This window comes from Anomaloglossus baeobatrachus, chromosome 4 (genome assembly GCF_048569485.1).
Source record: "Anomaloglossus baeobatrachus isolate aAnoBae1 chromosome 4, aAnoBae1.hap1, whole genome shotgun sequence".
In the NCBI taxonomy this organism is placed as follows: Eukaryota; Metazoa; Chordata; class Amphibia; order Anura; family Aromobatidae; genus Anomaloglossus; species Anomaloglossus baeobatrachus.
The window spans coordinates 666,996,896-667,010,968 of record NC_134356.1 but is presented as its reverse complement, the minus strand read 5'-3'; the positions used below and the strand labels follow the sequence as shown (position 1 = coordinate 667,010,968).

At 48.6% G+C, this 14,073-nt stretch overlaps 1 protein-coding gene across 1 annotated transcript in view; it reads right to left on the bottom strand.

Annotated features, from left to right (window-relative positions):
* LOC142304352 (complement C3-like) overlaps positions 1–14,073 on the bottom strand; it is a 183,472-nt gene that overhangs the window by 22,270 nt on the left and 147,129 nt on the right. Inside the window, exons 32-33 of the mRNA XM_075346657.1 lie at positions 4,860–4,950; positions 3,545–3,596 (exon numbers count right to left, since the gene is read on the bottom strand). Of these exons, the coding sequence (XP_075202772.1) occupies positions 3,545–3,596; positions 4,860–4,950 (143 nt within the window). The remainder of the gene's footprint in view (positions 1–3,544; positions 3,597–4,859; positions 4,951–14,073) is intronic.

The window sequence follows — 14,073 nt, the reverse complement described above, 5'->3', positions numbered from 1 at the left end:
AAAACGACATGGACAAGGGAGAACAGAAACTCACACTGCACTAAAAATACAAATGAAAAACAGTATGTGTACAGGGGAACAATAAAAAAGGAATGAAGTAACTCACAACAGGGGACTATTCACACCACTCAATATCGCAACAAAGATCACCATAAACAGGATAACCACAAAGACCGGGAGCGCTGGAGCTTATACTGAAGCTATCATCGGCACTGAGTAGTAAGATTCAGGATCTTATATAGGAAGCTGATGACTTTGATTGGCAATTGACATCTGGTAACCTGAGCTCCTAGCAGAGTTCCCCAGGTTGGCAGGAATTAACTCCTACAGGACTGAGGAGCAGAGCACATTAAGCAGCCGATGCGCACCTCAGGCTGAACAGCTAATATACATCAGGTTGCCTGTCAGGCTCTGCAGTGTGAACAGAGCCTGACGCCGCTGAGCCACCTAATAAGTCTGGACCTGAACACCGCATGACAAGGACTTATAATAAGTGTGAATTCTTATATTTGGATCCCTGGATACAATTTTTCCTATTCAGGCTTTACTCGGACATAAACTGGAATTTCATCTGTGCTTGCCTCAACTAATTGACTGATCCATAAATCATACAAGACCAATAGGAAAGCTGATAAGTATTTTTTTTTTATTCTCACGAACTGGAGGAGCTACTTGTGTTAATTTTAAAAAATCCAAAGAAATGTCCTTACTAGGGATGATTGAATACCTCAAATATTTGGCTTTGCGAATATTTGCCGAATAGGTTGCCGCTATTCGACTATTTGCGAATATTCGATGTGCAAAGTAAGTCTATGGGAAACCTGAATAACAACTATTCGGAACTATTCAGGCTTCCCATAGACTTACATTGTGCATCGAATATTTGCATAGCAGCGACCTATTCGTCGGATATTCGCGAAGCCGAATATTTGAGGTATTCAATCATCCCTAGTTCTTAAATCAGTGGACTCATGAAAGATCCACACTTCAACGATTCATTGAACAATGCTGAGTCAGATGCATGGTCTTCTTTCATTATGGTTGTACAGAATTTTCTTGGGAACTACAAAACAGATAATTTCACCAAACCAGTAGAAAGAATGCTTCTTTCTGTCACCTTGACTGTACCATGAGAATCAAGGTGCATTATCTCTACTGCCACTTGGATCATATCCAAGAAAATCTTGATGATCTAAGCTGGGTAAATGATTCCACCAAGATTTATGAATTATGGAAGATACCAAGGACACTGTCTGGGATACCCACGTGATGGTAGATTACTGTTGGTATACTCAAAGTGATTGTCCTGGTGCAACTTCCTGCAACATAGCTTATGCGAGGTGTCTCAGTAAATGAACAGTATCAATGACAACTTTTCATACATGTTTAGTTTTCTGTGATGTAAATTCTTCATATATAAAAGAAATCTACATGTATGAACTTCTTTTAATAACCAAGAAGGCAAAAATAATAATGTTTAGTACACATCAGTTGTAGTGTTTGGTCATATACATACACATAAGGTGTATTACATGTCATTAAATAGAGCTGATGGAAGAAAAATAAGAAAAAGAAGGGCAGATTTAGAATAAACCACAAAAATTGGCCTAAAAGCAGGTTAAATATCTCAGATACCAATTTTCTCACTGTTATCAGTGCATGGAAAAGGTAAGCTAGAGGTAAGCTAGAGGTCAGCTAGGTTGGCACGTTCCCCACTGAGATTAGCAACTCACTGTGTATAGACTTTGTACAAATAGAGAATGGTGTGGTCGGGGGTAGCTTTCTGAGCTCTGCTACATTGCTAAATCTAAAATCTCTGTATCCAAACCGCTGCACCCAGTAAACTAAGTGATACATCTTTGCATTCATAGTCTCCTTGGCTACATCATGGTGGATGAGGTACTAAAAATCTATGAAATATTCCCTTTTAATTAATTTGATGGTTTTCCAGCCTAGCCCTCAATGCATATGCTGACGTAATCATGTCAGAGCATGCGTTTCTCCATTGGTCAAGTGCATGCCACCATGTTACTATGGGATCAGAACATGCATCTTTGCCCAGCACCAAAAGCACCAACAAGGAGTGAAGAGGAAACAGACACTGGAGTATGGAGACTGCCTTAGGAGGCTAGAAAAGCAACAAAGCGTGTGGGGACAAAGACAGATGGGGAGCTGTGTGAGTACGATTTTTTATCTAACCATTATGAATCCAGCAAAATAATTATTAAAAACATTGGATTCGGTAGATCAATTCTAATCATATTGGATTCTGAATTAATTCCATTTATTATTAATCAATTTGCTCTTCCTTTAAATAAGTACTCTCATCAAAGTTACTATCCTCTTAGCATATTGCAGTCATCATACTATAAAGCACTGTGTACTTACAATTACTCATATTATCATTCTGTGAAGTTAATTATTCTCTTTTCCATTAAGTTTATGATATCATGTGATTAAAGACAGGCTACCTGAATCTTTTCTAAGCTCTATATAGCAGCTGGAAGTAATTTCTCCCCTTGAATCATCATTAGAACTACAAATCAAGGACACTAATATCACTTTGTATTTCTAATGAGGACTCATGATGGAAAAAAAGAGACTTCCTGTTTTTATATAGCGCTTAGAAGGATTCAGCTAGTCTGTTTTTAATAATAATGATATCATTAACCTAATAGAAAAGAGAAGAATTAACTGGGTAGAAGGGCAAAGTAAAAATTAAAAATTACACTTCTTTAGTAAAAAGTAATTAGCAACATAAAAGTTATTGCAAAAAGGAATGTCAGCAATTGATAATATTATGTCTCTTGCTGTAAGTGATTTCAAGAAAAGTCCAGACACAACACATTTGTCCAGTCCAGACGCAACACCAAAACTGAACCATCGGTCAAAAAGGAAAAGATTCTTGCCAGGACTCTAAAGCGTGCTTCACATGCTGCGACATCGCTCATGATATATTGTCGGGGTCACGACGTTAGTGATGCACAACCGGCACCGTTAGCGACATCGCAGCATGTGACACCAAGGAGCGACGTGCAACGATCGCAAAAGCGTCTAAAATCGTTGATCGTTGACACGTCGCTCCTTTTCCAAATATCGTTCCTGGTGCATGCCGCTGGTTGTTTGTCGTTCCTGCGGCATCACACATCACTACGTGTGACACCGCAGGAGTGATGAACATCTCCTTACCTCCGTCCACCGGCAATGAGGAAGGAAGGAGGTAGGCGGCATGTTCCGGACGCTCATCTCCACCCCTCCTCTGCTATTGGGCGGCCGCTTAATGACGCCGCAGTGACGTCGCTATGACGCCCTCCCCCTTGAAGGAGGGATTGTTCGGCGGTCACAGCGATGTCGCTGATAAGGTATGTGCGTGTGACGCTGCCGTAGCGATAATGTTCGCTATGGCAGCGATCACAAAATGTCGCATAAACGACGGGGGCGGGTGCTATCGCTCGCGACATCGCTAGCAAACGCTAGCGATGTCGCAGCATGTAAAGCACCCTTAAGTATGATTCTTGATTATTGTGGAACAGAAGTTACTTACTTTGTACAGATTTCCATGGAAACTGTTGACTTGGCCGCTTCAGGTCTCTTAACTGCGTGGAAAATAATCCTATTAATTACATTTCATATGATTTAACCTAATTTTGCTCCCACATAATAGCGCTCAGTCTAGTTGCTAGAGATACATTGTCTATTGCTGCAAATTTCCACATGGCTGCTGAAAAGATTAGTCAGTATAAGGCAATTATTTGGGAGATTGATCAGTATAAAGAATCAAAGATTTCTTATTTCATTTTAAATAAAGACACTAAAGTGAAAAAATTAAATTAAAAAATATATTAATAAATTTATAAAAATATATTAATAAATTCTAAAAATATAAAAAACTAAAAAACATCCTCAGCAGGGATCCACAAATGTGAAGCGCTTTCAAGAGCTAAGCTCCCTCCACAAGCAGAAGATACCGACAATGTCAAATAGTCGGAATTTGTGTCTAACGGCAACGTGCAGAGCTGACATCGCTCACACCAGATCACAACGGCCCCAGTGACATAGTCGGAGGGCACCGATTGGCTACATTGATGATCAGCTACCTGCTACGATTTTTTTAAAATAAAAAGGAAAATAATTAAAAACATAAAAATTAGAAATGGTAAAATTAAGAAGAAAACAAAATGTATTTGGTGTTACTGAGTCCTATATATCAAAATATAAAATTAATAAACCTGTATGACAAACACTATGAAAACAGAAAAAAAAACCGAAGCTCTAAAAGTATATTTTTTGGGTCATCTCACCTACCTCAAAAAATAAAAAAAAAGTGATCAAAACATCCATTTTTACCCCAAAATGGTATTAATAAAAACATCTTCTCACCATAAAAAAATTAAGCCTTCACTTAGCTCCATCAGCTAATTTTTCTTTTTGCACTGTTGGTGTGCTATATCTGAAATCTCTGCAGCCTTGTGTGTTTCTTCTGTTTGTTTTGTTTTTTTTTGGAGGGGGTGCCCTTTCTCCCTGCCTCATAGATACGGCCAATAACAGCCGAAAAGTGTCTGAGATAAATATACTATGATTGGCAGCATCGTGAAGAAAGGAGTAAAAGTGCACGCCCCCAAAGAAGATTCCAGAAGAAAAAACTCCAGGTTGGATTGGAGGCAGAGATTTCACATATTGCACTCCAAAAGCAACACGTGAATATCTCTGCCACAGAATGACACAGCACAAAAAGGAAAAGAACATCAGTATCAATTGAGATCATAGATTTTTTTCCAAGGTGTTTAATTTTTTTAAGCAACTGACTGGTCCTCTTTAAGAGGAGAAAAATAAGGATAATAGGATAACAATAATCTTACCATCAGGTTCCTCCTTAATTTTGACCGACAGATCGAAATTGTGGCATTTTTTCTCCTTCTCTGTCTCAAGAGCATGATAAACGGATAATACCTGGAGGTCAAATGGAATTTATATAAAAGTTCATCGTAATCATAAATAGTATAAAAAATAAAATAAATGCAGTATCAGTCATTGAGGTATATAAAGTAGCATTAGTGCCTGTAAACTAAATTAACTCTTGGTAATCATGTACCCATGGGACCTTGTAGCTGTGGATATATCCGCAGGTATGTCCACAGGTTTCCCGCAGCAGCTCCCAGAATCCGCAGCTATCCATCCAGCGAGATATCTGCGGAAAACCTGCGGACTCTATCTCCATGGTTATGGGCTAGGTATTTCCGCAGGTATTTTCGCATGAATAATTGATATGCAGTTACGTGTGGCTGCGGGACATCCGCAGCATGTTCCGCAGCCGCACATACCGCAGCATGGACACAGCACTCCCCATGTCACATAGGATAACATGGGGAGTGTCTGTACTTGCTAAAACCTGCGGATTTATCTGGAAAATCCAGATAAAGCCACAGGTTTTCCGCGTCAAAATCCGCGGGTACAAGGTCCCATGGGCACATAGCCTAAGGGTAAGTTCACACGGCCGCATTTTCTCCATCTGAGAAACACGGTGTGATTATGCTAAGCCTGAGTTTCATCAGAGTTTGATCAGAGTGGGATTTGATTTTCTCGTAGGTGGAGAATAAAAAAAAAATTAAGTTTTTCCACTTTCTTCATAATGTCAGTCTATGAAAATCAGATTTTTTTGACAGGCTTATAAACCTGAATAGGAGAGGAAAATCATGCATGGTGCAACTTTTTCCTTGGACCGAGTGAAATCAGACACGTACCATGCCTCATCAAATAACATTGGTTCGAGTGTGATGCAATATTTTGACAGATAGCACTCAGACCAAAAATATGGTCCTCTGCAAGAGCCCTTAACACTAGAAGTCCCAGGAATTTCGAGCTCCTTAGGGTTCCAATGGTAAACATGTCAAATGACCCCTCTCTGGGACTTCTAGTGTTAAGGCAGTGTTTCTCAACCCCAGTCCTCAAAATCCACCAACAGTGCATTGTGGCAGGATTTTCTTGGTATTGACAAGGTGTTGGAATCATCACACATGTAGGTGAATAAATTATCACCTGTGAAATACTAAAGAAGTCCTGAAACATGCACTGTTGGAGAGTCTTGAGCACTGGGGTTGGGAAACATTGGCTTAAAGGGGTTGTCCATGACTATAACATTGATGGCCTATCCTTGGGATAGGTCATCAATATCTGATTGGCCAGAGTCCAAAAAGCAATTTTCGGTGATGGCAGCAGCAGAAGGTGGTCATTAATGCTTAAAGGGGTTAAAGGGGTTGTCTATGACTTTTACATTGATGGCCTATCTTTTGGATAGGTCATCAATGTCTGATTGGTCGGGGTCCAATCAGCAGTTCTCGATGGCGTTGTCAGCAGAAGGAAGTCATAAATGCTTATTTCTGGAGCTGCCCCATCAACTGATAGTGGCCCGTGCCGGGTGCTACACATCTGTCTCCCATTCAAATCAACAGGAGGCAGATGTGCAGTACCCGGCCACGGCCGCTATCAGAAGACGGGGCTGCTCCACAACGGAGAATTTCTGCCTGTCAGCACCTACAACAATTAATCATCAGGGGTGCCGGGTGTTGGACCCAGGCCAATAGCACATTACTGACCTATCCTTAGGATAGGCCATCAATGTTAAAGTAATGAAAAACCTCTTTAAGGTCTCTCCCATTTACACGTAACGACATCGCTAACGAGATATTGTTGGAGTCACGTAATTTGTGACGCACATCCGGCCTTGTTAGCGATGTCATTGCGTGTGAAACATACGAACGACCGCTAACTATCAAAAATACTTACCTAATCACTGATCGTTGACACGTCGTTCATTTTCATAATATCATTGCTCGCTGAGGACGCAGGTTGTTCGTCATTCCTGAGGCAGCACACATCGCTACGTGTGACACCCCAGGAACGACGAACAACACCGTATCTGCGTCCTCCGGCAATGACGTGGTTGTGTCTTTGTTTTGGCTGCTCTCCGCCCCTCCACTTCTATTGGCCGCCTGCCGCGTGACGTCGCTGTGATGCGGCACGGACCGCCCCCTTAGAAAAGAGGCAGTTCGCTGGCCACAGCGACGTCGCTAGGCAGGTAAGTATGTGTCGCGGGCGGGGAGGAGGGTGTCAGCACACCGCGCTCACCCCTTCTGCTCGGGTCCGGCTGCTCAGCGGTGGCTCGAGCCGTAGGCCGGATCCCGGGGGCTTCCTCGAGCGGCACTCCTCGCCCGTGAGTGAAAGGGGGGTTGTTTGGGGTGTTGGGATAATGTCCGTGACGCCACCCACGGTTGTGGTGATGTGTAGCACCACCGCTGCTCAATGCGGGGATCCCGGGGATGGTGATGGGGAGCAGCCAGGTGTTGTGTTGCCCCTCCGTGGGTAGGGGTTGGTGATCCCGGGGCCCGGTGATGGCTTGTGAGGTGCAGGGCCTGGTGGGCGCAGGGACGCGGGGGCAGCGCTGTGCCTTGCGGCACTATGGTACTCACTCAGCCTGAGACTTGGACACAGTTTGTACGGTAAACCAAACGGCTGGTAGGACGGTCCCACAGACGGCTGCTTTGCTTCCCCGGTAGGTGACGGTGATGTCCCTCTTCCTTGCACCTGTATGTACGGATGGTTGCGATGGGTCCCCACCGGTAACCCGCTCCCCGGCTTCAAGCTGGGCCGGAGGAGCACTACACTTTGCCTGCAGGCGCTGGCCCTCAGAGACTGGTGCCCTGGCGGTGGCGGTGCCTCTGTTGTACAGGTTGGACTGTTGCCTTCAATCGGGACTTGGTTGTTGGGGGAATCTACGTCCCCTTCACTGACGGATTCGGCAAATTTGGCGACTCCTAGCCTTGCCGGGGTCCGAGAGGCCCCTGCCCTGGTGCTGACTGTCCTTCGGAACACTGCTCCAGACCACCGGGCACACAGCCAACGGGGTCCTTCCAGGAACTTCCAAACGGTCCCCCTCCGGACAATCACCGCCGTCGCTGACCTTGCTGTTCTGGCCCTACACAAAGCTGGGCTCTCAGGCTTGCACACTCTCTGCTCTGTCACCACTTCTTGCTTTCCTCCTTTTCCACTTTTCTTTCCTCCACTTTCACTTCTCTGTTGTTTACTCTTGCCCTTCACTGGACTTCCCTCTTGCCCTCCCCGGGCTACTCTGCTGTTTACTCAAGCTCGTCCCTGAGCTGACTGCCTGACACTTCCTGCCTCCAGAGCTGTGAGCTCCTTGGTGGGCGGAGCCAACCGCCTGGCCCACCCCCTGGTGTGCATCATCAGACTCCTGGAGGAAGGCAACAAGGATTTTTGGTTAGCTGTGATGTGCCTACCTGGAGTGTGGGGTGTAGTGGTGTGTGACCTGTGTCCCCTGGCTTGCCCAGGGCGACACATTCCCCCTTAGCAAAATGCAGACCGTCCGCGGGCTGCCGTCCTACACCGGTTTTATTTTTCTGTAAAAAGGGGATAACAGGTTAAACATAACATAAGCATTTTCAATCAACTCTTCCCAAGACGGGAGGCACATTTTACTTTTAACGTTTCAACGGTGTACGGTCACGGTTTCCGCTCTCTCCCACCCAAGCAACCTGGCCCTGATGCTGCCCCTAAAACCCAGGCAGCACCCCTTGACCCACAGTCCAGCACACGGTACCCGAGCGGGATCTGTCCTTCCCTCCAGAGGGTAGCCACCGGTCCCTTTGGTGGCTGGGCCCTGGCCTGCTCTGCTCAGGGCCCTCCCTCCAACCTGCCTCTCCGGAGGCGGCCTGCGGAAACGGTAACGGTACCCAACATATTTACAAGCCACTAACGTTTGTGGTTGCCCTGCAGAGTTCACGGGCTTGTCCATGGCTAGTTCCCATGCATTTTTAAACTTTTAACGGTCCCCACGGGGACAACGGTGCCGGCTCCAGCCGGTTGCAAATCAACAAAATAAATCAGGTGACTTCTCGGGTCAATCAGTGTTTTTCATTTTTCAAAACTTTCAAACTTTTTAACTTTTTCAAACAAACTTTCAAACAAACAAAGCGCTGGTCCCTACGGGGACGGTGCTGCGGGCCTCCATTGCCCTACTCCGGTCCTGCTGCTGCTTCATCCGAGGGAGGGGGTGCAGAGCTCATCTTGCCCTCCGGGCTGCCCCTCAGCTTTACATCCAGGGCAAACCACCCCCTCTCTCCGCAGTGCCAAGTGTACCGCACCATGTCTCCCGGGATAAGATTGCGGCCAGGATGCTCTTCGGGCAGGTGAGCATGCACATCCCGCCGGGCTACAAATACCTCGGCCTCCAGGCCCGGTTCGTATATGAACCCGTAGCCCCGGCGGATATCGAATCGCCTCACCTGCCCCTCGTAGAACGGGCCCCGGACACGGAAGGTCGCTTGCCGCAGGTTCTCCTTTTCCCGTATGACTCGGGCCACCAGCTCGGCTTTCCTACGCTCCCTCTCCGCGATCTCCAGGCCCAGCTTGGTCGGCTCCCTGTCCCAGTATGGCTCCGGCGCACGGGTTGAGCCCCGCGGGACATTCAGCATGTTACCCACTGTCAGGAAGGTGGGTGGCGTATCCCGCGGTGTCATGGCCTTGGGCGCTGCCTTGCAGCAACAACCCGGCGCCACCTCAGCCGAGGTGTGGGGGATGGGCACAGGGGCTTTCCGCAGTTGGGCCTTCGGCTCGGAGCGGGTCATCGGCTCCGGCTCGGGGAACTGCTCGGGGACTGTCTCTGGCGCAATCTTCGGGGCCTTCCATGGCAATGCCTCCGGTTTGCTTCGGGCTCCGGCTACAGGTCGGTCCGCTGGGGCGGACGGGCTGGGTATCGCTACCGGTTGCGGTGGCAGCGGGCCTAGTGGCGGGGTCACGGCCTCCGAGACGGGTGGCGAAGGAGGCAACGGGGGGAGAGGGCTTGGACCGGGTCCCTCAGCCGCAGCGACCGGTCCCTCCGGGACATAGGGGCGTGGGTCACTCACCCTCCCTTCCTCCGCTTCCTCCTCGCGTCTCCGCACGGCTGCCAAAACGTCCGCCATGTCGGTCTCCCACTCCTCCAGGAGGAGCTGCATTTTGACCTGCAGCCTTAGATGGAGCTGCGCGGTCCGGATCTCCACCCACGCTGCGGTTCCCGGTGCGGGGGCCACGGTGTTTCGGGACGGCATCCACATGGTGTCTTTGCTGTTTGCTTCCAGGAACGGTTTTCTGGCAAGGTCCTGGCGTCCCTGCTTTTACAGCGGCGACTACATGCCGCCAGCCGCCATCGCGTCCCCCTTAGCTCTTTTCGGCCCCTCCTCTCTCGGGGCGGGGTTTTGGCCTTCGCGCCTCTACTGCTCGAGAAGACGCTCGAGCGGGAACTTTTCGCGCCAAAGATGGCGGCTTCCGAAATTTTTCTGCCGGATACCTCCGGCGGTAACAAGGCGCACCTCTACCAGACGGCAGAGCGGTAAGATCCTGTTCGTGACGCCAAGTTGTCGCGGGCAGGGAGGAGGGTGTCAGCACACCGCGCTCACCCCTTCTGCTCGGGTCCGGCTGCTCAGCGGTGGCTCGAGCCGTAGGCCGGATCCCGGGGGCTTCCTCGAGCGGCACTCCTCGCCCGTGAGTGAAAGGGGGGTTGTTTGGGGTGTTGGGATAATGTCCGTGACGCCACCCACGGTTGTGGTGATGTGTAGCACCACCGCTGCTCAATGCGGGGATCCCGGGGATGGTGATGGGGAGCAGCCAGGTGTTGTGTTGCCCCTCCGTGGGTAGGGGTTGGTGATCCCGGGGCCCGGTGATGGCTTGTGAGGTGCAGGGCCTGGTGGGCGCAGGGACGCGGGGGCAGCGCTGTGCCTTGCGGCACTATGGTACTCACTCAGCCTGAGACTTGGACACAGTTTGTACGGTAAACCAAACGGCTGGTAGGACGGTCCCACAGACGGCTGCTTTGCTTCCCCGGTAGGTGACGGTGATGTCCCTCTTCCTTGCACCTGTATGTACGGATGGTTGCGATGGGTCCCCACCGGTAACCCGCTCCCCGGCTTCAAGCTGGGCCGGAGGAGCACTACACTTTGCCCGCAGGCGCTGGCCCTCAGAGACTGGTGCCCTGGCGGTGGCGGTGCCTCTGTTGTACAGGTTGGACTGTTGCCTTCAATCGGGACTTGGTTGTTGGGGGAATCTACGTCCCCTTCACTGACGGATTCGGCAAATTTGGCGACTCCTAGCCTTGCCGGGGTCCGAGAGGCCCCTGCCCTGGTGCTGACTGTCCTTCGGAACACTGCTCCAGACCACCGGGCACACAGCCAACGGGGTCCTTCCAGGAACTTCCAAACGGTCCCCCTCCGGACAATCACCGCCGTCGCTGACCTTGCTGTTCTGGCCCTACACAAAGCTGGGCTCTTAGGCTTGCACACTCTCTGCTCTGTCACCACTTCTTGCTTTCCTCCTTTTCCACTTTTCTTTCCTCCACTTTCACTTCTCTGTTGTTTACTCTTGCCCTTCACTGGACTTCCCTCTTGCCCTCCCCGGGCTACTCTGCTGTTTACTCAAGCTCGTCCCTGAGCTGACTGCCTGACACTTCCTGCCTCCAGAGCTGTGAGCTCCTTGGTGGGCGGAGCCAACCGCCTGGCCCACCCCCTGGTGTGCATCATCAGACTCCTGGAGGAAGGCAACAAGGATTTTTGGTTAGCTGTGATGTGCCTACCTGGAGTGTGGGGTGTAGTGGTGTGTGACCTGTGTCCCCTGGCTTGCCCAGGGCGACACATATGTGTGACGGTGACTAACGATATTGTGCGCCACGGGCAGCGATTTGCCCGTGATGCACAAATGACGGGGGCGGGTGCAATCGGCAGCGACATCACTAGCAAAGTCGCTGTGTGTAAATGGGCCTTTACAGTAGACTATAGTTGAATGAACTCACCAGTGTTTGGCAGGATGGATTGACAGTTTAATGTGCATCGGGTTCTCCTAATTCTACACAGAGAGATGATTTTGGGGAGTTAAGTGTCAGAATGTAAAAATGTTTATGCCTGACATATTTGGAACTGGGGAACTAAGCTACAGCTGTCTGTCGGTGGCTTTCTCTACTCTGTCCTTCTAGATATCAAGAGATAGTTGATATCCGAATAATTTCTTGGCTGGCAGTTATCATATCTTTATACGGGCCCTTAATTTGAACTCCATCTCCCTTCTATTCACAAAACCAACATGTTAATCTAGCTCTCATGTATGTTTTCTACTGTGACTTTACTTTTCATAGTTAGGGGTGCTTCACACACAGCGAGCTCACTGCCGAGATCGCTGCTGAGTCACGGTTTTTGTGACGCAGCAGTGACCTCATTAGCGATCTCATTGTGTGTGACAATGAGCAGCGATCTGGCCCCTGCTGCGAGATCGCTGCTCGTTACACACAGCCTTGGTTCGTTTTCTTCAAAGCCGCTCTCCTGCTGTGACACACAGATCGCTGTGTGTGACAGCAAGAGAGCGACAAATGAACCGAGCAGGGAGCAGGAGCCGGCGTCTGACAGCTGAGGTAAGCTGTAACCAAGATAAACATCGGGTAACCAAGGTGGTTACCCGATATTTACCTTAGTTACCAGCCTCTGCAGCTCTCACGCTGCCTGTGCTGCCGGCTCCGGCTCTCTGCACATGTAGCTGCTGTACACATCGGGTTAATTAACCCGATGTGTACAGCAGCTAGGAGAGCAGGGAGCCAGCGCTAAGCAGTGTGCGCGGCTCCCTGCTCTCTGCACATGCAGCTGCATTACACATCGGGTTAATTAACCCGATGTGTACTGTAGCTAGGAGAGCAAGGAGCCAGCGCTCAGTGTGCGCGGCTCCCTGCTCCCTGCTCACACTGGTAACTAATGTAAACATCGGGTAACCATACCCGATGTTTACCTTAGTTACCAGTGTCCGCAGCTTCCAGACGCCGGCTCCCTGCAAGCGCAGCGTCGCTTGCACGTCGCTGCTGGCTGGGGGCTGTTCACTGGTCGCTGGTGAGATCTGCCTGTTTGACAGCTCACCAGCGACCATGTAGCGATGCAGCAGCGATCCTGACCAGGTCAGATCGCTGGTCGGATCGCTGCTGCATCGCTAAGTGTGAAGGTACCCTAACTGGTGAAGAATGTAAATGGTAGAAGGAATTTAAATGACCAAACATTGACTTAAAAAGATTACTATACTGCTGGGTGGATTGAGAATTAGGCTAGTTACTAGGGATGATCGAATACCTCAAATATTTGACTTTGCAAATCTTTGCCGAATAGGTCACCGCTATGCGAATATTCAATGTGCAATGTAAGTCTAAGGGAAACCCGAATGACAACTATTTGGAACTATTCGGGCTTCCCATAGACTTACATTGCGCATCGAATATTCACATAGTGACGACCTATTCGTCGAATATTGGCGAAGCCAAATATTTGAGGTATTCGATCATCCCTACTAGTTACCCTCTGTGTCAGTTTAGCTAGCGCAAAGTATATGTCGGGAGATTTTCCCAATGTACTATATACTGTAATGTCACCTTAGGTGATCTTTCATCAGACAAAGGCAGCAAGGTCCTTCGGCCTCTGTATGATCAGCATGCGACTGCATACTTTTTGTTTAACTGTATATAAAAGAGCAGTAGACTGTGCTTTCCTATACAAAGAGCCAATGTAATTAAAATGTAAACCCTGGGCCACCAGTGGACACAGACAGAAAAGGTCCCCAGTACAAACAGTTTATGGGCCCTTTGCGGTCCAATAACTTATCAAAATGCACAATTCAACCTATTTTTGAGGTAGAAATAGGCTATCATACCTTATGGGCACCAATGATATGTCTGCCCCTGCCATGAGGTATATGGTTCACTATGATGGACAGAGCTTAGGCATCCATCCTGCCCATGCACACTGGTGGACACGTATTCCTCAGTGTAAGGCCTCCTTCACACATCTGTGTCTCCGGTACTTGTGACATCCATTTTCACATATACAGGAGACATGGGCACACGTAGACCCATTAAAATCAATGGGTCTGTACACACGTCCGTGTTTTCCCATGGACTGTGTGTCCGTGTGGAGCACATGCATGTCCATGTGCTCCACACGGCAACATGTACATTTTCTGTCAGCAGCACAGGTGACCCCACACTGATGTGATCTCTGTGAC